Consider the following 22,643-nt stretch of genomic DNA (forward strand, 5'->3'; position numbering starts at 1 on the left):
AAGAGGTCAGCTAATTCTCAGCACATAGAGACTCTTTCACCTAGATATCACACTGTAGAGACTGTGTCTGTTCCCCGAACTAGAAAATACAAAAAACGTCCAAACCAAGTTAAGGTTAATAATTTAATTGAGGTTCAACAAATAAAAAACAAATGCAATATGGATAAACAAATGATAAAGCTTGGCTTATTGAATATCAGATCCCTTTCTACGAAAACACTTTTTGTAAATAATATGATAACTGATCATAATATAGATGTGCTCTGTTTGACAGAAACCTGGCTAAAACCTGATGATTACATTATTTGAAATGAGTCCACCCCCCAAGATTACTGTTATAAACACGAGCCACGTCTAAAAGGCAAAGGTGGAGGTGTTGCTTCAATTTATAACAACGTTTTCAGGATTTCTCAGAGGGCAGGCTTCAAGTATAACTGGTTTGAAGTAATGGTGCTACATATAACATTATCCAGAGAAACAAATGTTAATGATAAATCCCCTGTTATGTTTGTACTGGCTACTGTACACAGGCCACCAGGCCACCATACAGACTTTATTAAAGAGTTTGCTGATTTTACATCCGAATTAGTTCTGGCTGCAGATAAAGTTTTAATAGTTGGTGATTTTAATATCCATGTCGATAATGAAAAAGATGCATTGGGATCAGCATTTATAGACATTCTGAACTCTATTGGTGTTAGACAACATGTTTCAGGACCTACTCATTGTCGAAATCATACTCTAGATTTAATACTGTCACATGGAATTGATGTTGATAGTGTTGAAATTATTCAGCCAAGTGATGATATCTCAGATCATTATTTAGTTCTGTGCAAACTTCATATAGCCAAAATTGTAAATTCTACTTCTTGTTACAAGTATCGAAGAACCATCACTTCTACCGCAAAAGACTGCTTTTTTAAGTTATCTTCCTGATGTATCCAAATTCCTTAGCATATCCAAAACCTCAGAACAACTTGATGATGTAACAGAAACTATGGACTCTCTCTTTTCTAGCACTTTAAATACAGTTGCTCCTTTACGCTTAAGGAAGGTTAAGGAAAACAGTTTGACACCATGGTATAATGAGCATACTCGCACCCTAAAGAGAGCAGCCCGAAAAATGGAGCGCAGCTGGAGGAAAACAAAACTAGAGGTATTTCGTATTGCTTGGCGGGAAAGTAACATATCCTACAGAAAAGCATTAAAAACTGCTAGATCTGATTACTTTTCTTCTCTTTTAGAAGAAAACAAACATAACCCCAGGTATTTATTCAATACAGTGGCTAAATTAATTAAAAATAAAGCCTCAACAAGTGTTGACATTTCCCAACACCACAGCAGTAATGACTTTATTAACTACTTTACTTCTAAAATCGATACTATTAGAGATAAAATTGCAACCATTTAGCCGTCAGCTACAGTATCACATCAGACAGTGCACTATAGACCCCCTGAGGAACAGTTCCACTCATTCTCTACTATAGGAGAGGAAGAATTGTATAAACTTGTTAAATCATCTAAACCTACAACATGTATGTTAGACCCTATACCATCTAAGCTCCTAAAAGAGGTGCTTCCAGAAGTTAATGGTCCTCTTTTGACTATTATTAATTCCTCATTGTCATTAGGATATGTCCCCAAAACTTTCAAACTGGCTGTTATTAAGCCTCTCATAAAAAAACCACAACTTGACCCCAAAGAACTAGTTAATTATAGACCAATCTCGAATCTCCCTTTTCTGCCCAAGATACTAGAAAAGGTGGTATCCTCACAATTATGTTCCTTCTTAGAGAAAAATGGTATATGTGAGGATTTCCAGTCAGGATATAGCCGTATCATAGTACTGAGACTGCTCTCCTTAGAGTTACAAATGATCTGCTCTTATCATCTGATCGTGGGTGTATCTCTCTATTAGTTTTATTGGATCTTAGTGCTGCGTTTGACACAATTGACCACAGCATTCTTTTGCATAGACTTGAACACTTTGTTGGCATCAGTGGAAGTGCACTAGCATGGTTTAAATCGTACTTATATGACCGCCATCAGTTCGTAGCAGTGAATGAAGATGTATCATATCGATCACAAGTGCAGTATGGAGTACCTCAAGGCTCAGTACTAGGGCTGCTACTCTTCAAACTTTATATGTTACCCTTGGGAGATATCATCAGGAAACATGGTGTTAGCTTTCACTGTTATGCTGATGATACTCAGCTCTATAATTCTTCGCGGCCCAGTGAAACACACCAATTTGAAAAACTAATGGAATGCATAGTCGATATAAAAAATTGGATGACGAGTAATTTCTTACTGCTAAATTCAGAAAAAACAGAAGTGTTAATTATACGACCTAAAAACTCTGCTTGCAATAACCTAGAACACGGTCTAAGACTTGATGGTTGCTCTGTCAATTCTTTGTCATCAGTTAGGAACCTAGGTGTGCTATTTGATCGCAATCTTTCCTTAGAAAGCCACGTTTCTAGCGTTTGTAAAACTGCATTTTTCCATCTCAAAAATATATCTAAATTACGGCCTATCCTCTCAATGTCAAATGCAGAAATGTTAATCCATGCATTTATGACTTCAAGGTTAGATTGTTGTAATGCTTTATTGGGTGGTTGTTCTGCACGCTTAGTAAACAAACTACAGCTAGTCCACAATGCAGCAGCAAGAGTTCTTACAGGAACCAGGAAGTATGACCATATTAGCCCGGTCCTGTCATCGCTGCACTGGCTCCCTATCAAACATCCTATAGATTTTTAAATATTGCTTATTACTTATAAAGCCCTGAACGGTTTAGCACCTCAGTATTTGAATGACCTCCTTTTTACATTATACTCCTCTACGTCCGCTACGTTCTCAAAACTCAGGCAATTTGATAATACCTAGAATATCAAAATCAACTGCGGGTGGCAGGTCCTTTTCCTATTTGGCGCCTAAACTCTGGAATAACCTACCTAACATTGTTCGGGAGGCAGACACACTCTTGCAGTTTAAATCTAGATTGAAGACCCATCTCTTTAACCTGGCATACACATAACATACTAATATGCTTTTAATATCCAAATCCGTTAAAGGTTTTTTAGGCTGCATTAATAAGGTAAACCGGAACCGGAAACACTTCACATAACGTGTACCTTCTACATCATTAGAAGAATGGCATCTACGCTAATATTTGTCTGTTTCTCTCTTGTTCCGAGGTCACCGTGGCCACCAGATCCAGTCTGTATCCAGACCAGAGTGTCACTGCAGCCACCCGGATCCAGTACGAATCCAGACATGATGGTGGATCAGCACCTAGAAAGGACCTCTACTGCCCTGAAAGACAGCGGAGACCAGGACAACTAGAGCCCCATATACAGATCCCCTGTAAAGACCTTGTCTCAGAGGACCACCAGGACAAGACCACAGGAAACAGATGATTCTTCTTCACAATCTGACTTTGCTGCAGCCTGGTTTCGTCTGGTCAGAGGAGAACTGGCCCCCCAACTGAGCCTGGTTTCTCCCAAGGTTTTTTTCTCCATTCTGTCACCGATCGGGTTTTGGTTCCTTGCCGCTGTCGCCTCTGGCTTGCTTAGTTGGGGTCACTTTATCTACAGCGATATCATTGACTTGATTGCAAATAAATGCACAGACACTATTTAAACTGAACAGAGATGACATAACTGAATTCAATGGTGAACTGCCTTTAACTATCATTTTGCATTATTGAGACACTGTTTTCCAAATGAATGTTGCTCAGTGCTTTGACGCAATGTATTTGGTTTAAAGCACTATATAAATAAAGTTGATTGATTGATTGATAAGATGATAATGAAAAGAAAAGGTAATATTGCATATAAAATTATATTCAAGTATGAACTAACTTGCACAATACTGTAAATATTCTTACTCTACCCTAAATCAGTGAAAATGTTTGGCTCAGTTTACAGAAAGTGTACGTCACACATCCTTTCATTATGATGCAACATAGTTTTCTCAGATGAGTATTTAACATCTTTATTCTTGTGGGGATTAGTGTGTAAGTGCTATACACAAACAATCTGTTGATTCAGATCGGCACTTCGGAGCCTGTTCGCGACTCGCGACTCGGTTGATTCAGATCGGCACTTCGGAGCATGTTCGCGACTCCGTTGATTCAGATCGGCACTTCGGAGCCTGTTCGCGACTCGCTTGATTCAGATCGGCACTTCGGAGCCTGTTCGCGACTCGGTTGATTCAGATCGCCACTTCGGAGCATGTTCGCGACTCCGTTGATTCAGATCGGCACTTTGGAGCATTTTCGCGGCTCCGTTGATTCATATTGAGACTCTGGGGAATGTTTGTGATTTATTTATTTTTTTAAATTCAGATATGTACTTCGAAGCAAGAAGTGTTTGTCAAACAGTTTATTAGTGATAACTGAATATTTGGGCCTGAGGCTTTTTTTTCTAACCTGTCGCTTTGATTTTTAAATGATTTCAATGACAGGAAGTTGCATGTGTTTTGTTTTATGAATTGTGGATGGATTTATCAACTGAGAAATAAAGTTGAACAGAAATGATCATGAACTCTTAAAGATGATAATGAAAAGAAAAGGTAATATTGCATATAAAATTATTTCCAAGTATGAACTAACTTGCGCAATACTGTAAATAATCTTACTCTACCCTAAATCAGTGAAAATGTTTGGCTCAGTTTACAGAAAGTGTACGTCACACTTCCTTTCATTATGATGCAACATAGTTTTCTCAGATGAATATTTAACATCTTTATTCTTGTGGGGATTAGTGGATAAGTGCTATACACAAACACACACACACACCGGTCAGAGTTTGGGATCAGAATGATTTTTTATGTGTTGTTGTTGTTGTTGTTGTTTTTACAGGAGTTTACTCATCAAAACTGCATTTATTTGATCACAAATACAGGAAAAAAGTGAAATATTATTATGAAGTAAAACAACTTTTTTATTTTAATATACATTAAAATCTATTTTATTTCTGTGATTTTCAGCATCATTCCTCCAGTCTTCAGTGTCACATGATCCTCACAAATCAGAATAATATGATGATTTATTATCAGAGTTGTGCTGCTGAAACTGTGATACTTCTTTCAGGATTCTTTGATGAATGAAATGTCAAAAAGAAGAGCATTTATTTAAAATAGAAGACTTTTCTAACAATAAACAATAGAGTTCAAAAGTTTATAACTCTTTTAGGATGTATTAAATTGATAAGAAGTGAAATCAAAGATTAGTATTGTTAGAAGAGATTTATATTTTGAATAAACGCTGTTCTTTAAAAAAAAAAAGTATACATCGAAGAATCCGGAAAAAAGTATCACAGATTCCAAAATAATATTTGGCATCACAAATATTAATAATTCTTATAATAAATCATCATATTAGACTGATTTCTGAAGATCATGTGACACTGAAGACTGGAGGAATGATGCTGAAAATACAGCTGCACATCACAGAAATAAATTATATTTTAAAGGATATTAAAATATAAACCATTATTTTTTATATATTTTATTTTCATAATTTTGAATTATTACTAAATACAACTTTTTTTGTATCAAACAGTTCATTGAACAATAATACATGAAGTACCTGAAGCTGACAATGAAGTAGATGTATAATAATTAGCAAAGATTATTAATTTAGTGCTGTAAACGCGCGTGTGAGGGGCGGAGACGAGCCGCGGAGCTTCGGTGAGGACCAAACACAGCAGAACGGTAGGAAACTTCACTCCTCTTATTATTTCTCTTTTACTAAAGCGATTTATTTTTAGATACGTGGTCTGAGTCTTTCATAGAGTTGTAGAGTAGAGAAATAGAGTTATTTTTTACATTCTTTGATCGAAGTTTTCAGATCGGCACTTCGGAGACTGTTCGCGACTCGGTTGATTCAGATCGGCACTTCGGAGCATGGTCGCGACTCCGTTGATTCAGATCGGCACTTCGGAGCCTGTTCGCGACTCGGTTGATTCAGATCGGCACTTCGGAGCCTGTTCGCGACTCGCGACTCGGTTGATTCAGATCGGCACTTCGGAGCCTGTTCGCGACTCGGTTGATTCAGATCGGCACTTCGGAGCCTGTTCGGGACTCGCGACTCGCTTGATTCAGATCGCCACTTCGGAGCCTGTTCGCGACTCGGTTGATTCAGATCGGCACTTCCGGAGCATGTTCGCGACTCGGTTGATTCAGATCGGCACTTCGGAGCATGTTCGCGGCTCCGTTGATTCAGATTGAGACTCTGGGGACTGTTTGTGATTTATTTATTTTTTTAAATTCGGATATGTACTTCGAAGCAAGAAGTGTTTGTCAAACAGTTCATTAGTGATAACTGAATATTTGGGCCAGACGCTTTTTTTTTCTAACCTGTCGCTTTGATTTTTAAATGATTTCAATGACAGGAAGTTGCATGTATTGTGTTTTATGAATTGTGGATGGATTTATCAACTGAGAAATAAAGTTGAACAGAAATGATCATGAACTCTTTAAGAGGTCAGCTAATTCTCAGCACATAGAGACTCTTTCACCTAGATATCACACTGTAGAGACTGTGTCTGTTCCCCGAACTAGAAAATACAAAAAACGTCCAAACCAAGTTAAGGTTAATAATTTAATTGAGGTTCAACAAATAAAAAACAAATGCAATATGGATAAACAAATGATAAAGCTTGGCTTATTGAATATCAGATCCCTTTCTACGAAAACACTTTTTGTAAATAATATGATAACTGATCATAATATAGATGTGCTCTGTTTGACAGAAACCTGGCTAAAACCTGATGATTACATTATTTGAAATGAGTCCACCCCCCAAGATTACTGTTATAAACACGAGCCACGTCTAAAAGGCAAAGGTGGAGGTGTTGCTTCAATTTATAACAACGTTTTCAGGATTTCTCAGAGGGCAGGCGTCAAGTATAACTGGTTTGAAGTAATGGTGCTACATATAACATTATCCAGAGAAACAAATGTTAATGATAAATCCCCTGTTATGTTTGTACTGGCTACTGTACACAGGCCACCAGGCCACCATACAGACTTTATTAAAGAGTTTGCTGATTTTACATCCGAATTAGTTCTGGCTGCAGATAAAGTTTTAATAGTTGGTGATTTTAATATCCATGTCGATAATGAAAAAGATGCATTGGGATCAGCATTTATAGACATTCTGAACTCTATTGGTGTTAGACAACATGTTTCAGGACCTACTCATTGTCGAAATCATACTCTAGATTTAATACTGTCACATGGAATTGATGTTGATAGTGTTGAAATTATTCAGCCAAGTGATGATATCTCAGATCATTGTTTAGTTCTGTGCAAACTTCATATAGCCAAAATTGTAAATTCTACTTCTTGTTACAAGTATCGAAGAACCATCACTTCTACCGCAAAAGACTGCTTTTTTAAGTTATCTTCCTGATGTATCCAAATTCCTTAGCATATCCAAAACCTCAGAACAACTTGATGATGTAACAGAAACTATGGACTCTCTCTTTTCTAGCACTTTAAATACAGTTGCTCCTTTACGCTTAAGGAAGGTTAAGGAAAACAGTTTGACACCATGGTATAATGAGCATACTCGCACCCTAAAGAGAGCAGCCCGAAAAATGGAGCGCAGCTGGAGGAAAACAAAACTAGAGGTATTTCGTATTGCTTGGCGGGAAAGTAACATATCCTACAGAAAAGCATTAAAAACTGCTAGATCTGATTACTTTTCTTCTCTTTTAGAAGAAAACAAACATAACCCCAGGTATTTATTCAATACAGTGGCTAAATTAATTAAAAATAAAGCCTCAACAAGTGTTGACATTTCCCAACACCACAGCAGTAATGACTTTATGAACTACTTTACTTCTAAAATCGATACTATTAGAGATAAAATTGCAACCATTCAGCCGTCAGCTACAGTATCACATCAGACAGTGCACTATAGACCCCCTGAGGAACAGTTCCACTCATTCTCTACTATAGGAGAGGAAGAATTGTATAAACTTGTTAAATCATCTAAACCTACAACATGTATGTTAGACCCTATACCATCTAAGCTCCTAAAAGAGGTGCTTCCAGAAGTTAATGGTCCTCTTTTGACTATTATTAATTCCTCATTGTCATTAGGATATGTCCCCAAAACTTTCAAACTGGCTGTTATTAAGCCTCTCATAAAAAACCCACAACTTGACCCCAAAGAACTAGTTAATTATAGACCAATCTCGAATCTCCCTTTTCTGCCCAAGATACTAGAAAAGGTGGTATCCTCACAATTATGTTCCTTCTTAGAGAAAAATGGTATATGTGAGGATTTCCAGTCAGGATTTAGCCGTATCATAGTACTTAGACTGCTCTCCTTAGAGTTACAAATGATCTGCTCTTATCATCTGATCGTGGGTGTATCTCTCTATTAGTTTTATTGGATCTTAGTGCTGCGTTTGACACAATTGACCACAGCATTCTTTTGCATAGACTTGAACACTTTGTTGGCATCAGTGGAAGTGCACTAGCATGGTTTAAATCGTACTTATATGACCGCCATCAGTTCGTAGCAGTGAATGAAGATGTATCATATCGATCACAAGTGCAGTATGGAGTACCTCAAGGCTCAGTACTAGGGCCGCTACTCTTCACACTTTATATGTTACCCTTGGGAGATATCATCAGGAAACATGGTGTTAGCTTTCACTGTTATGCTGATGATACTCAGCTCTATAATTCTTCGCGGCCCAGTGAAACACACCAATTTGAAAAACTAATGGAATGCATAGTCGATATAAAAAATTGGATGACGAGTAATTTCTTACTGCTAAATTCAGAAAAAACAGAAGTGTTAATTATACGACCTAAAAACTCTGCTTGCAATAACCTAGAACACGGTCTAAGACTTGATGGTTGCTCTGTCAATTCTTTGTCATCAGTTAGGAACCTAGGTGTGCTATTTGATCGCAATCTTTCCTTAGAAAGCCACGTTTCTAGCGTTTGTAAAACTGCATTTTTCCATCTCAAAAATATATCTAAATTACGGCCTATCCTCTCAATGTCAAATGCAGAAATGTTAATCCATGCATTTATGACTTCAAGGTTAGATTGTTGTAATGCTTTATTGGGTGGTTGTTCTGCACGCTTAGTAAACAAACTACAGCTAGTCCACAATGCAGCAGCAAGAGTTCTTACAGGAACCAGGAAGTATGACCATATTAGCCCGGTCCTGTCATCGCTGCACTGGCTCCCTATCAAACATCCTATAGATTTTTAAATATTGCTTATTACTTATAAAGCCCTGAACGGTTTAGCACCTCAGTATTTGAATGACCTCCTTTTTACATTATACTCCTCTACGTCCGCTACGTTCTCAAAACTCAGGCAATTTGATAATACCTAGAATATCAAAATCAACTGCGGGTGGCAGGTCCTTTTCCTATTTGGCGCCTAAACTCTGGAATAACCTACCTAACATTGTTCGGGAGGCAGACACACTCTTGCAGTTTAAATCTAGATTGAAGACCCATCTCTTTAACCTGGCATACACATAACATACTAATATGCTTTTAATATCCAAATCCGTTAAAGGTTTTTTAGGCTGCATTAATAAGGTAAACCGGAACCGGAAACACTTCACATAACGTGTACCTTCTACATCATTAGAAGAATGGCATCTACGCTAATATTTGTCTGTTTCTCTCTTGTTCCGAGGTCACCGTGGCCACCAGATCCAGTCTGTATCCAGACCAGAGTGTCACTGCAGCCACCCGGATCCAGTACGAATCCAGACATGATGGTGGATCAGCACCTAGAAAGGACCTCTACTGCCCTGAAAGACAGCGGAGACCAGGACAACTAGAGCCCCATATACAGATCCCCTGTAAATACCTTGTCTCAGAGGACCACCAGGACAAGACCACAGGAAACAGATGATTCTTCTTCACAATCTGACTTTGCTGCAGCCTGGTTTCGTCTGGTCAGAGGAGAACTGGCCCCCCAACTGAGCCTGGTTTCTCCCAAGGTTTTTTTCTCCATTCTGTCACCGATCGGGTTTTGGTTCCTTGCCGCTGTCGCCTCTGGCTTGCTTAGTTGGGGTCACTTTATCTACAGCGATATCATTGACTTGATTGCAAATAAATGCACAGACACTATTTAAACTGAACAGAGATGACATAACTGAATTCAATGGTGAACTGCCTTTAACTATCATTTTGCATTATTGAGACACTGTTTTCCAAATGAATGTTGCTCAGTGCTTTGACGCAATGTATTTGGTTTAAAGCACTATATAAATAAAGTTGATTGATTGATTGATAAGATGATAATGAAAAGAAAAGGTAATATTGGATATAAAATTATATTCAAGTATGAACTAACTTGCACAATACTGTAAATATTCTTACTCTACCCTAAATCAGTGAAAATGTTTGGCTCAGTTTACAGAAAGTGTACGTCACACATCCTTTCATTATGATGCAACATAGTTTTCTCAGATGAGTATTTAACATCTTTATTCTTGTGGGGATTAGTGTGTAAGTGCTATACACAAACAATCTGTTGATTCAGATCGGCACTTCGGAGCCTGTTCGCGACTCGCGACTCGGTTGATTCAGATCGGCACTTCGGAGCCTGTTCGCGACTCGCTTGATTCAGATCGGCACTTCGGAGCCTGTTCGCGACTCGGTTGATTCAGATCGCAACTTCGGAGCATGTTCGCGACTCCGTTGATTCAGATCGGCACTTTGGAGCATTTTCGCGGCTCCGTTGATTCATATTGAGACTCTGGGGAATGTTTGTGATTTATTTATTTTTTTAAATTCAGATATGTACTTCGAAGCAAGAAGTGTTTGTCAAACAGTTTATTAGTGATAACTGAATATTTGGGCCTGAGGCTTTTTTTTCTAACCTGTCGCTTTGATTTTTAAATGATTTCAATGACAGGAAGTTGCATGTGTTTTGTTTTATGAATTGTGGATGGATTTATCAACTGAGAAATAAAGTTGAACAGAAATGATCATGAACTCTTAAAGATGATAATGAAAAGAAAAGGTAATATTGCATATAAAATTATTTCCAAGTATGAACTAACTTGCGCAATACTGTAAATAATCTTACTCTACCCTAAATCAGTGAAAATGTTTGGCTCAGTTTACAGAAAGTGTACGTCACACTTCCTTTCATTATGATGCAACATAGTTTTCTCAGATGAATATTTAACATCTTTATTCTTGTGGGGATTAGTGTATAAGTGCTATACACAAACACACACACACACCGGTCAGAGTTTGGGATCAGAATGATTTTTTATGTGTTGTTGTTGTTGTTGTTGTTTTTACAGGAGTTTACTCATCAAAACTGCATTTATTTGATCACAAATACAGGAAAAAAAGTGAAATATTATTATGAAGTAAAACAACTTTTTTATTTTAATATACATTAAAATCTATTTTATTTCTGTGATTTTCAGCATCATTCCTCCAGTCTTCAGTGTCACATGATCCTCACAAATCAGAATAATATGATGATTTATTATCAGAGTTGTGCTGCTGAAACTGTGATACTTCTTTCAGGATTCTTTGATGAATGAAATGTCAAAAAGAAGAGCATTTATTTAAAATAGAAGACTTTTCTAACAATAAACAATAGAGTTCAAAAGTTTATAACTCTTTTAGGATGTATTAAATTGATAAGAAGTGAAATCAAAGATTAGTATTGTTAGAAGAGATTTATATTTTGAATAAACGCTGTTCTTTAAAAAAAAAAGTATACATCGAAGAATCCGGAAAAAAGTATCACAGATTCCAAAATAATATTTGGCATCACAAATATTAATAATTCTTATAATAAATCATCATATTAGACTGATTTCTGAAGATCATGTGACACTGAAGACTGGAGGAATGATGCTGAAAATACAGCTGCACATCACAGAAATAAATTATATTTTAAAGGATATTAAAATATAAACCATTATTTTTTATATATTTTATTTTTATAATTCTGAATTATTACTAAATACAACTTTTTTTGTATCAAACAGTTCATTGAACAATAATACATGAAGTACCTGAAGCTGACAATGAAGTAGATGTATAATAATTAGCAAAGATTATTAATTTAGTGCTGTAAACGCGCGTGTGAGGGGCGGAGACGAGCCGCGGAGCTTCGGTGAGGACCAAACACAGCAGAACGGTAGGAAACTTAACTCCTCTTATTATTTCTCTTTTACTAAAGCGATTTATTTTTAGATACGTGGTCTGAGTCTTTCATAGAGTTGTAGAGTTATTAGAGAAATAGAGTTATTTTTTACATTCTTTGATCGAAGTTTTCAGATCGGCACTTCGGAGCCTGTTCGCGACTCGGTTGATTCAGATCGGCACTTCGGAGCATGGTCGCGACTCGGTTGATTCAGATCGGCACTTCGGAGCATGGTCGCGACTCCGTTGATTCAGATCGGGACTTCGGAGCCTGTTCGCGACTCGGTTGATTCAGATCGGCACTTCGGAGCCTGTTCGCGACTCGCGACTCGGTTGATTCAGATCGGCACTTCGGAGCCTGTTCGCGACTCGGTTGATTCAGATCGGCACTTCGGAGCCTGTTCGCGACTCGCGACTCGCTTGATTCAGATCGCCACTTCGGAGCCTGTTCGCGACTCGGATCGGCACTTCCGGAGCATGTTCGCGACTCGGTTGATTCAGATCGGCACCTCGGAGCATGTTCGCGGCTCCGTTGATTCAGATTGAGACTCTGGGGACTGTTTGTGATTTATTTATTTTTTTTAAATTCGGATATGTACTTCGAAGCAAGAAGTGTTTGTCAAACAGTTCATTAGTGATAACTGAATATTTGGGCCAGACGCTTTTTTTTTCTAACCTGTCGCTTTGATTTTTAAATGATTTCAATGACAGGAAGTTGCATGTATTGTGTTTTATGAATTGTGGATGGATTTATCAACTGAGAAATAAAGTTGAACAGAAATGATCATGAACTCTTTAAGAGGTCAGCTAATTCTCAGCACATAGAGACTCTTTCACCTAGATATCACACTGTAGAGACTGTGTCTGTTCCCCGAACTAGAAAATACAAAAAACGTCCAAACCAAGTTAAGGTTAATAATTTAATTGAGGTTCAACAAATAAAAAACAAATGCAATATGGATAAACAAATGATAAAGCTTGGCTTATTGAATATCAGATCCCTTTCTACGAAAACACTTTTTGTAAATAATATGATAACTGATCATAATATAGATGTGCTCTGTTTGACAGAAACCTGGCTAAAACCTGATGATTACATTATTTGAAATGAGTCCACCCCCCAAGATTACTGTTATAAACACGAGCCACGTCTAAAAGGCAAAGGTGGAGGTGTTGCTTCAATTTATAACAACGTTTTCAGGATTTCTCAGAGGGCAGGCTTCAAGTATAACTGGTTTGAAGTAATGGTGCTACATATAACATTATCCAGAGAAACAAATGTTAATGATAAATCCCCTGTTATGTTTGTACTGGCTACTGTACACAGGCCACCAGGCCACCATACAGACTTTATTAAAGAGTTTGCTGATTTTACATCCGAATTAGTTCTGGCTGCAGATAAAGTTTTAATAGTTGGTGATTTTAATATCCATGTCGATAATGAAAAAGATGCATTGGGATCAGCATTTATAGACATTCTGAACTCTATTGGTGTTAGACAACATGTTTCAGGACCTACTCATTGTCGAAATCATACTCTAGATTTAATACTGTCACATGGAATTGATGTTGATAGTGTTGAAATTATTCAGCCAAGTGATGATATCTCAGATCATTATTTAGTTCTGTGCAAACTTCATATAGCCAAAATTGTAAATTCTACTTCTTGTTACAAGTATCGAAGAACCATCACTTCTACCGCAAAAGACTGCTTTTTTAAGTTATCTTCCTGATGTATCCAAATTCCTTAGCATATCCAAAACCTCAGAACAACTTGATGATGTAACAGAAACTATGGACTCTCTCTTTTCTAGCACTTTAAATACAGTTGCTCCTTTACGCTTAAGGAAGGTTAAGGAAAACAGTTTGACACCATGGTATAATGAGCATACTCGCACCCTAAAGAGAGCAGCCCGAAAAATGGAGCGCAGCTGGAGGAAAACAAAACTAGAGGTATTTCGTATTGCTTGGCGGGAAAGTAACATATCCTACAGAAAAGCATTAAAAACTGCTAGATCTGATTACTTTTCTTCTCTTTTAGAAGAAAACAAACATAACCCCAGGTATTTATTCAATACAGTGGCTAAATTAATTAAAAATAAAGCCTCAACAAGTGTTGACATTTCCCAACACCACAGCAGTAATGACTTTATGAACTACTTTACTTCTAAAATCGATACTATTAGAGATAAAATTGCAACCATTCAGCCGTCAGCTACAGTATCACATCAGACAGTGCACTATAGACCCCCTGAGGAACAGTTCCACTCATTCTCTACTATAGGAGAGGAAGAATTGTATAAACTTGTTAAATCATCTAAACCTACAACATGTATGTTAGACCCTATACCATCTAAGCTCCTAAAAGAGGTGCTTCCAGAAGTTAATGGTCCTCTTTTGACTATTATTAATTCCTCATTGTCATTAGGATATGTCCCCAAAACTTTCAAACTGGCTGTTATTAAGCCTCTCATAAAAAAACCACAACTTGACCCCAAAGAACTAGTTAATTATAGACCAATCTCGAATCTCCCTTTTCTGCCCAAGATACTAGAAAAGGTGGTATCCTCACAATTATGTTCCTTCTTAGAGAAAAATGGTATATGTGAGGATTTCCAGTCAGGATTTAGCCGTATCATAGTACTGAGACTGCTCTCCTTAGAGTTACAAATGATCTGCTCTTATCATCTGATCGTGGGTGTATCTCTCTATTAGTTTTATTGGATCTTAGTGCTGCGTTTGACACAATTGACCACAGCATTCTTTTGCATAGACTTGAACACTTTGTTGGCATCAGTGGAAGTGCACTAGCATGGTTTAAATCGTACTTATATGACCGCCATCAGTTCGTAGCAGTGAATGAAGATGTATCATATCGATCACAAGTGCAGTATGGAGTACCTCAAGGCTCAGTACTAGGGCTGCTACTCTTCACACTTTATATGTTACCCTTGGGAGATATCATCAGGAAACATGGTGTTAGCTTTCACTGTTATGCTGATGATACTCAGCTCTATAATTCTTCGCGGCCCAGTGAAACACACCAATTTGAAAAACTAATGGAATGCATAGTCGATATAAAAAATTGGATGACGAGTAATTTCTTACTGCTAAATTCAGAAAAAACAGAAGTGTTAATTATACGACCTAAAAACTCTGCTTGCAATAACCTAGAACACGGTCTAAGACTTGATGGTTGCTCTGTCAATTCTTTGTCATCAGTTAGGAACCTAGGTGTGCTATTTGATCGCAATCTTTCCTTAGAAAGCCACGTTTCTAGCGTTTGTAAAACTGCATTTTTCCATCTCAAAAATATATCTAAATTACGGCCTATCCTCTCAATGTCAAATGCAGAAATGTTAATCCATGCATTTATGACTTCAAGGTTAGATTGTTGTAATGCTTTATTGGGTGGTTGTTCTGCACGCTTAGTAAACAAACTACAGCTAGTCCACAATGCAGCAGCAAGAGTTCTTACAGGAACCAGGAATTATGACCATATTAGCCCGGTCCTGTCATCGCTGCACTGGCTCCCTATCAAACATCCTATAGATTTTTAAATATTGCTTATTACTTATAAAGCCCTGAACGGTTTAGCACCTCAGTATTTGAATGACCTCCTTTTACATTATACTCCTCTACGTCCGCTACGTTCTCAAAACTCAGGCAATTTGATAATACCTAGAATATCAAAATCAACTGCGGGTGGCAGGTCCTTTTCCTATTTGGCGCCTAAACTCTGGAATAACCTACCTAACATTGTTCGGGAGGCAGACACACTCTTGCAGTTTAAATCTAGATTGAAGACCCATCTCTTTAACCTGGCATACACATAACATACTAATATGCTTTTAATATCCAAATCCGTTAAAGGTTTTTTAGGCTGCATTAATAAGGTAAACCGGAACCGGAAACACTTCACATAACGTGTACCTTCTACATCATTAGAAGAATGGCATCTACGCTAATATTTGTCTGTTTCTCTCTTGTTCCGAGGTCACCGTGGCCACCAGATCCAGTCTGTATCCAGACCAGAGTGTCACTGCAGCCACCCGGATCCAGTACGAATCCAGACATGATGGTGGATCAGCACCTAGAAAGGACCTCTACTGCCCTGAAAGACAGCGGAGACCAGGACAACTAGAGCCCCATATACAGATCCCCTGTAAATACCTTGTCTCAGAGGACCACCAGGACAAGACCACAGGAAACAGATGATTCTTCTTCACAATCTGACTTTGCTGCAGCCTGGTTTCGTCTGGTCAGAGGAGAACTGGCCCCCCAACTGAGCCTGGTTTCTCCCAAGGTTTTTTTCTCCATTCTGTCACCGATCGGGTTTTGGTTCCTTGCCGCTGTCGCCTCTGGCTTGCTTAGTTGGGGTCACTTTATCTACAGCGATATCATTGACTTGATTGCAAATAAATGCACAGACACTATTTAAACTGAACAGAGATGACATAACTGAATTCAATGGTGAACTGCCTTTAACTATCATTTTGCATTATTGAGACACTGTTTTCCAAATGAATGTTGCTCAGTGCTTTGACGCAATGTATTTGGTTTAAAGCACTATATAAATAAAGTTGATTGATTGATTGATAAGATGATAATGAAAAGAAAAGGTAATATTGCATATAAAATTATATTCAAGTATGAACTAACTTGCACAATACTGTAAATATTCTTACTCTACCCTAAATCAGTGAAAATGTTTGGCTCAGTTTACAGAAAGTGTACGTCACACATCCTTTCATTATGATGCAACATAGTTTTCTCAGATGAGTATTTAACATCTTTATTCTTGTGGGGATTAGTGTGTAAGTGCTATACACAAACAATCTGTTGATTCAGATCGGCACTTCGGAGCCTGTTCGCGACTCGCGACTCGGTTGATTCAGATCGGCACTTCGGAGCATGTTCGCGACTCCGTTGATTCAGATCGGCACTTCGGAGCCTGTTCGCGACTCGCTTGATTCAGATCGGCACTTCGGAGCCTGTTCGCGACTCGGTTGATTCAGATCGCAACTTCGGAGCATGTTCGCGACTCCGTTGATTCAGATCGGCACTTTGGAGCATTTTCGCGGCTCCGTTGATTCATATTGAGACTCTGGGGAATGTTTGTGATTTATTTATTTTTTTAAATTCAGATATGTACTTCGAAGCAAGAAGTGTTTGTCAAACAGTTTATTAGTGATAACTGAATATTTGGGCCTGAGGCTTTTTTTTCTAACCTGTCGCTTTGATTTTTAAATGATTTCAATGACAGGAAGTTGCATGTGTTTTGTTTTATGAATTGTGGATGGATTTATCAACTGAGAAATAAAGTTGAACAGAAATGATCATGAACTCTTAAAGATGATAATGAAAAGAAAAGGTAATATTGCATATAAAATTATTTCCAAGTATGAACTAACTTGCGCAATACTGTAAATAATCTTACTCTACCCTAAATCAGTGAAAATGTTTGGCTCAGTTTACAGAAAGTGTACGTCACACTTCCTTTCATTATGATGCAACATAGTTTTCTCAGATGAATATTTAACATCTTTATTCTTGTGGGGATTAGTGTATAAGTGCTATACACAAACACACACACACACCGGTCAGAGTTTGGGATCAGAATGATTTTTTATGTGTTGTTGTTGTTGTTGTTGTTTTTACAGGAGTTTACTCATCAAAACTGCATTTATTTGATCACAAATACAGGAAAAAAAGTGAAATATTATTATGAAGTAAAACAACTTTTTTATTTTAATATACATTAAAATCTATTTTATTTCTGTGATTTTCAGCATCATTCCTCCAGTCTTCAGTGTCACATGATCCTCACAAATCAGAATAATATGATGATTTATTATCAGAGTTGTGCTGCTGAAACTGTGATACTTCTTTCAGGATTCTTTGATGAATGAAATGTCAAAAAGAAGAGCATTTATTTAAAATAGAAGACTTTTCTAACAATAAACAATAGAGTTCAAAAGTTTATAACTCTTTTAGGATGTATTAAATTGATAAGAAGTGAAATCAAAGATTAGTATTGTTAGAAGAGATTTATATTTTGAATAAACGCTGTTCTTTAAAAAAAAAAGTATACATCGAAGAATCCGGAAAAAAGTATCACAGATTCCAAAATAATATTTGGCATCACAAATATTAATAATTCTTATAATAAATCATCATATTAGACTGATTTCTGAAGATCATGTGACACTGAAGACTGGAGGAATGATGCTGAAAATACAGCTGCACATCACAGAAATAAATTATATTTTAAAGGATATTAAAATATAAACCATTATTTTTTATATATTTTATTTTTATAATTCTGAATTATTACTAAATACAACTTTTTTTGTATCAAACAGTTCATTGAACAATAATACATGAAGTACCTGAAGCTGACAATGAAGTAGATGTATAATAATTAGCAAAGATTATTAATTTAGTGCTGTAAACGCGCGTGTGAGGGGCGGAGACGAGCCGCGGAGCTTCGGTGAGGACCAAACACAGCAGAACGGTAGGAAACTTAACTCCTCTTATTATTTCTCTTTTACTAAAGCGATTTATTTTTAGATACGTGGTCTGAGTCTTTCATAGAGTTGTAGAGTTATTAGAGAAATAGAGTTATTTTTTACATTCTTTGATCGAAGTTTTCAGATCGGCACTTCGGAGCCTGTTCGCGACTCGGTTGATTCAGATCGGCACTTCGGAGCATGGTCGCGACTCGGTTGATTCAGATCGGCACTTCGGAGCATGGTCGCGACTCCGTTGATTCAGATCGGGACTTCGGAGCCTGTTCGCGACTCGGTTGATTCAGATCGGCACTTCGGAGCCTGTTCGCGACTCGCGACTCGGTTGATTCAGATCGGCACTTCGGAGCCTGTTCGCGACTCGGTTGATTCAGATCGGCACTTCGGAGCCTGTTCGCGACTCGCGACTCGCTTGATTCAGATCGCCACTTCGGAGCCTGTTCGCGACTCGGATCGGCACTTCCGGAGCATGTTCGCGACTCGGTTGATTCAGATCGGCACCTCGGAGCATGTTCGCGGCTCCGTTGATTCAGATTGAGACTCTGGGGACTGTTTGTGATTTATTTATTTTTTTTAAATTCGGATATGTACTTCGAAGCAAGAAGTGTTTGTCAAACAGTTCATTAGTGATAACTGAATATTTGGGCCAGACGCTTTTTTTTTCTAACCTGTCGCTTTGATTTTTAAATGATTTCAATGACAGGAAGTTGCATGTATTGTGTTTTATGAATTGTGGATGGATTTATCAACTGAGAAATAAAGTTGAACAGAAATGATCATGAACTCTTTAAGAGGTCAGCTAATTCTCAGCACATAGAGACTCTTTCACCTAGATATCACACTGTAGAGACTGTGTCTGTTCCCCGAACTAGAAAATACAAAAAACGTCCAAACCAAGTTAAGGTTAATAATTTAATTGAGGTTCAACAAATAAAAAACAAATGCAATATGGATAAACAAATGATAAAGCTTGGCTTATTGAATATCAGATCCCTTTCTACGAAAACACTTTTTGTAAATAATATGATAACTGATCATAATATAGATGTGCTCTGTTTGACAGAAACCTGGCTAAAACCTGATGATTACATTATTTGAAATGAGTCCACCCCCCAAGATTACTGTTATAAACACGAGCCACGTCTAAAAGGCAAAGGTGGAGGTGTTGCTTCAATTTATAACAACGTTTTCAGGATTTCTCAGAGGGCAGGCTTCAAGTATAACTGGTTTGAAGTAATGGTGCTACATATAACATTATCCAGAGAAACAAATGTTAATGATAAATCCCCTGTTATGTTTGTACTGGCTACTGTACACAGGCCACCAGGCCACCATACAGACTTTATTAAAGAGTTTGCTGATTTTACATCCGAATTAGTTCTGGCTGCAGATAAAGTTTTAATAGTTGGTGATTTTAATATCCATGTCGATAATGAAAAAGATGCATTGGGATCAGCATTTATAGACATTCTGAACTCTATTGGTGTTAGACAACATGTTTCAGGACCTACTCATTGTCGAAATCATACTCTAGATTTAATACTGTCACATGGAATTGATGTTGATAGTGTTGAAATTATTCAGCCAAGTGATGATATCTCAGATCATTATTTAGTTCTGTGCAAACTTCATATAGCCAAAATTGTAAATTCTACTTCTTGTTACAAGTATCGAAGAACCATCACTTCTACCGCAAAAGACTGCTTTTTTAAGTTATCTTCCTGATGTATCCAAATTCCTTAGCATATCCAAAACCTCAGAACAACTTGATGATGTAACAGAAACTATGGACTCTCTCTTTTCTAGCACTTTAAATACAGTTGCTCCTTTACGCTTAAGGAAGGTTAAGGAAAACAGTTTGACACCATGGTATAATGAGCATACTCGCACCCTAAAGAGAGCAGCCCGAAAAATGGAGCGCAGCTGGAGGAAAACAAAACTAGAGGTATTTCGTATTGCTTGGCGGGAAAGTAACATATCCTACAGAAAAGCATTAAAAACTGCTAGATCTGATTACTTTTCTTCTCTTTTAGAAGAAAACAAACATAACCCCAGGTATTTATTCAATACAGTGGCTAAATTAATTAAAAATAAAGCCTCAACAAGTGTTGACATTTCCCAACACCACAGCAGTAATGACTTTATGAACTACTTTACTTCTAAAATCGATACTATTAGAGATAAAATTGCAACCATTCAGCCGTCAGCTACAGTATCACATCAGACAGTGCACTATAGACCCCCTGAGGAACAGTTCCACTCATTCTCTACTATAGGAGAGGAAGAATTGTATAAACTTGTTAAATCATCTAAACCTACAACATGTATGTTAGACCCTATACCATCTAAGCTCCTAAAAGAGGTGCTTCCAGAAGTTAATGGTCCTCTTTTGACTATTATTAATTCCTCATTGTCATTAGGATATGTCCCCAAAACTTTCAAACTGGCTGTTATTAAGCCTCTCATAAAAAAACCACAACTTGACCCCAAAGAACTAGTTAATTATAGACCAATCTCGAATCTCCCTTTTCTGCCCAAGATACTAGAAAAGGTGGTATCCTCACAATTATGTTCCTTCTTAGAGAAAAATGGTATATGTGAGGATTTCCAGTCAGGATTTAGCCGTATCATAGTACTGAGACTGCTCTCCTTAGAGTTACAAATGATCTGCTCTTATCATCTGATCGTGGGTGTATCTCTCTATTAGTTTTATTGGATCTTAGTGCTGCGTTTGACACAATTGACCACAGCATTCTTTTGCATAGACTTGAACACTTTGTTGGCATCAGTGGAAGTGCACTAGCATGGTTTAAATCGTACTTATATGACCGCCATCAGTTCGTAGCAGTGAATGAAGATGTATCATATCGATCACAAGTGCAGTATGGAGTACCTCAAGGCTCAGTACTAGGGCTGCTACTCTTCACACTTTATATGTTACCCTTGGGAGATATCATCAGGAAACATGGTGTTAGCTTTCACTGTTATGCTGATGATACTCAGCTCTATAATTCTTCGCGGCCCAGTGAAACACACCAATTTGAAAAACTAATGGAATGCATAGTCGATATAAAAAATTGGATGACGAGTAATTTCTTACTGCTAAATTCAGAAAAAACAGAAGTGTTAATTATACGACCTAAAAACTCTGCTTGCAATAACCTAGAACACGGTCTAAGACTTGATGGTTGCTCTGTCAATTCTTTGTCATCAGTTAGGAACCTAGGTGTGCTATTTGATCGCAATCTTTCCTTAGAAAGCCACGTTTCTAGCGTTTGTAAAACTGCATTTTTCCATCTCAAAAATATATCTAAATTACGGCCTATCCTCTCAATGTCAAATGCAGAAATGTTAATCCATGCATTTATGACTTCAAGGTTAGATTGTTGTAATGCTTTATTGGGTGGTTGTTCTGCACGCTTAGTAAACAAACTACAGCTAGTCCACAATGCAGCAGCAAGAGTTCTTACAGGAACCAGGAATTATGACCATATTAGCCCGGTCCTGTCATCGCTGCACTGGCTCCCTATCAAACATCCTATAGATTTTTAAATATTGCTTATTACTTATAAAGCCCTGAACGGTTTAGCACCTCAGTATTTGAATGACCTCCTTTTACATTATACTCCTCTACGTCCGCTACGTTCTCAAAACTCAGGCAATTTGATAATACCTAGAATATCAAAATCAACTGCGGGTGGCAGGTCCTTTTCCTATTTGGCGCCTAAACTCTGGAATAACCTACCTAACATTGTTCGGGAGGCAGACACACTCTTGCAGTTTAAATCTAGATTGAAGACCCATCTCTTTAACCTGGCATACACATAACATACTAATATGCTTTTAATATCCAAATCCGTTAAAGGTTTTTTAGGCTGCATTAATAAGGTAAACCGGAACCGGAAACACTTCACATAACGTGTACCTTCTACATCATTAG

General features: G+C 37.6%; 1 protein-coding gene across 28 annotated transcripts in view; it reads left to right on the top strand.

The window, feature by feature from the left end:
• The window catches only part of LOC127964937 (uncharacterized), a 420,295-nt gene that overhangs the window by 181,204 nt on the left and 216,448 nt on the right, over positions 1 to 22,643 (top strand). The window contains exon 2 of one of the 28 annotated variants that reach the window (XR_008155153.1): positions 1,055 to 1,679. The exons of 24 other annotated variants lie outside the window; for them this stretch is intronic. Coding sequence is in view for 3 of the 4 variants with exons in the window: in XM_052565488.1 (XP_052421448.1) it covers positions 20,547 to 21,410 (864 nt within the window). In the remaining variant the exon portion in view is untranslated. Of the gene's footprint in view, positions 1 to 1,054; positions 1,680 to 7,541; positions 9,650 to 14,024; positions 15,533 to 20,546; positions 22,055 to 22,643 lie in introns of those variants that run through there. 3 more of the 28 variants (XM_052565488.1, XM_052565489.1, XM_052565487.1) reach the window with 3 other exon arrangements.

The sequence above is a fragment of the Carassius gibelio genome, chromosome B9 (genome assembly GCF_023724105.1).
Source record: "Carassius gibelio isolate Cgi1373 ecotype wild population from Czech Republic chromosome B9, carGib1.2-hapl.c, whole genome shotgun sequence".
Lineage (NCBI taxonomy): Eukaryota > Metazoa > Chordata > Actinopteri > Cypriniformes > Cyprinidae > Carassius > Carassius gibelio.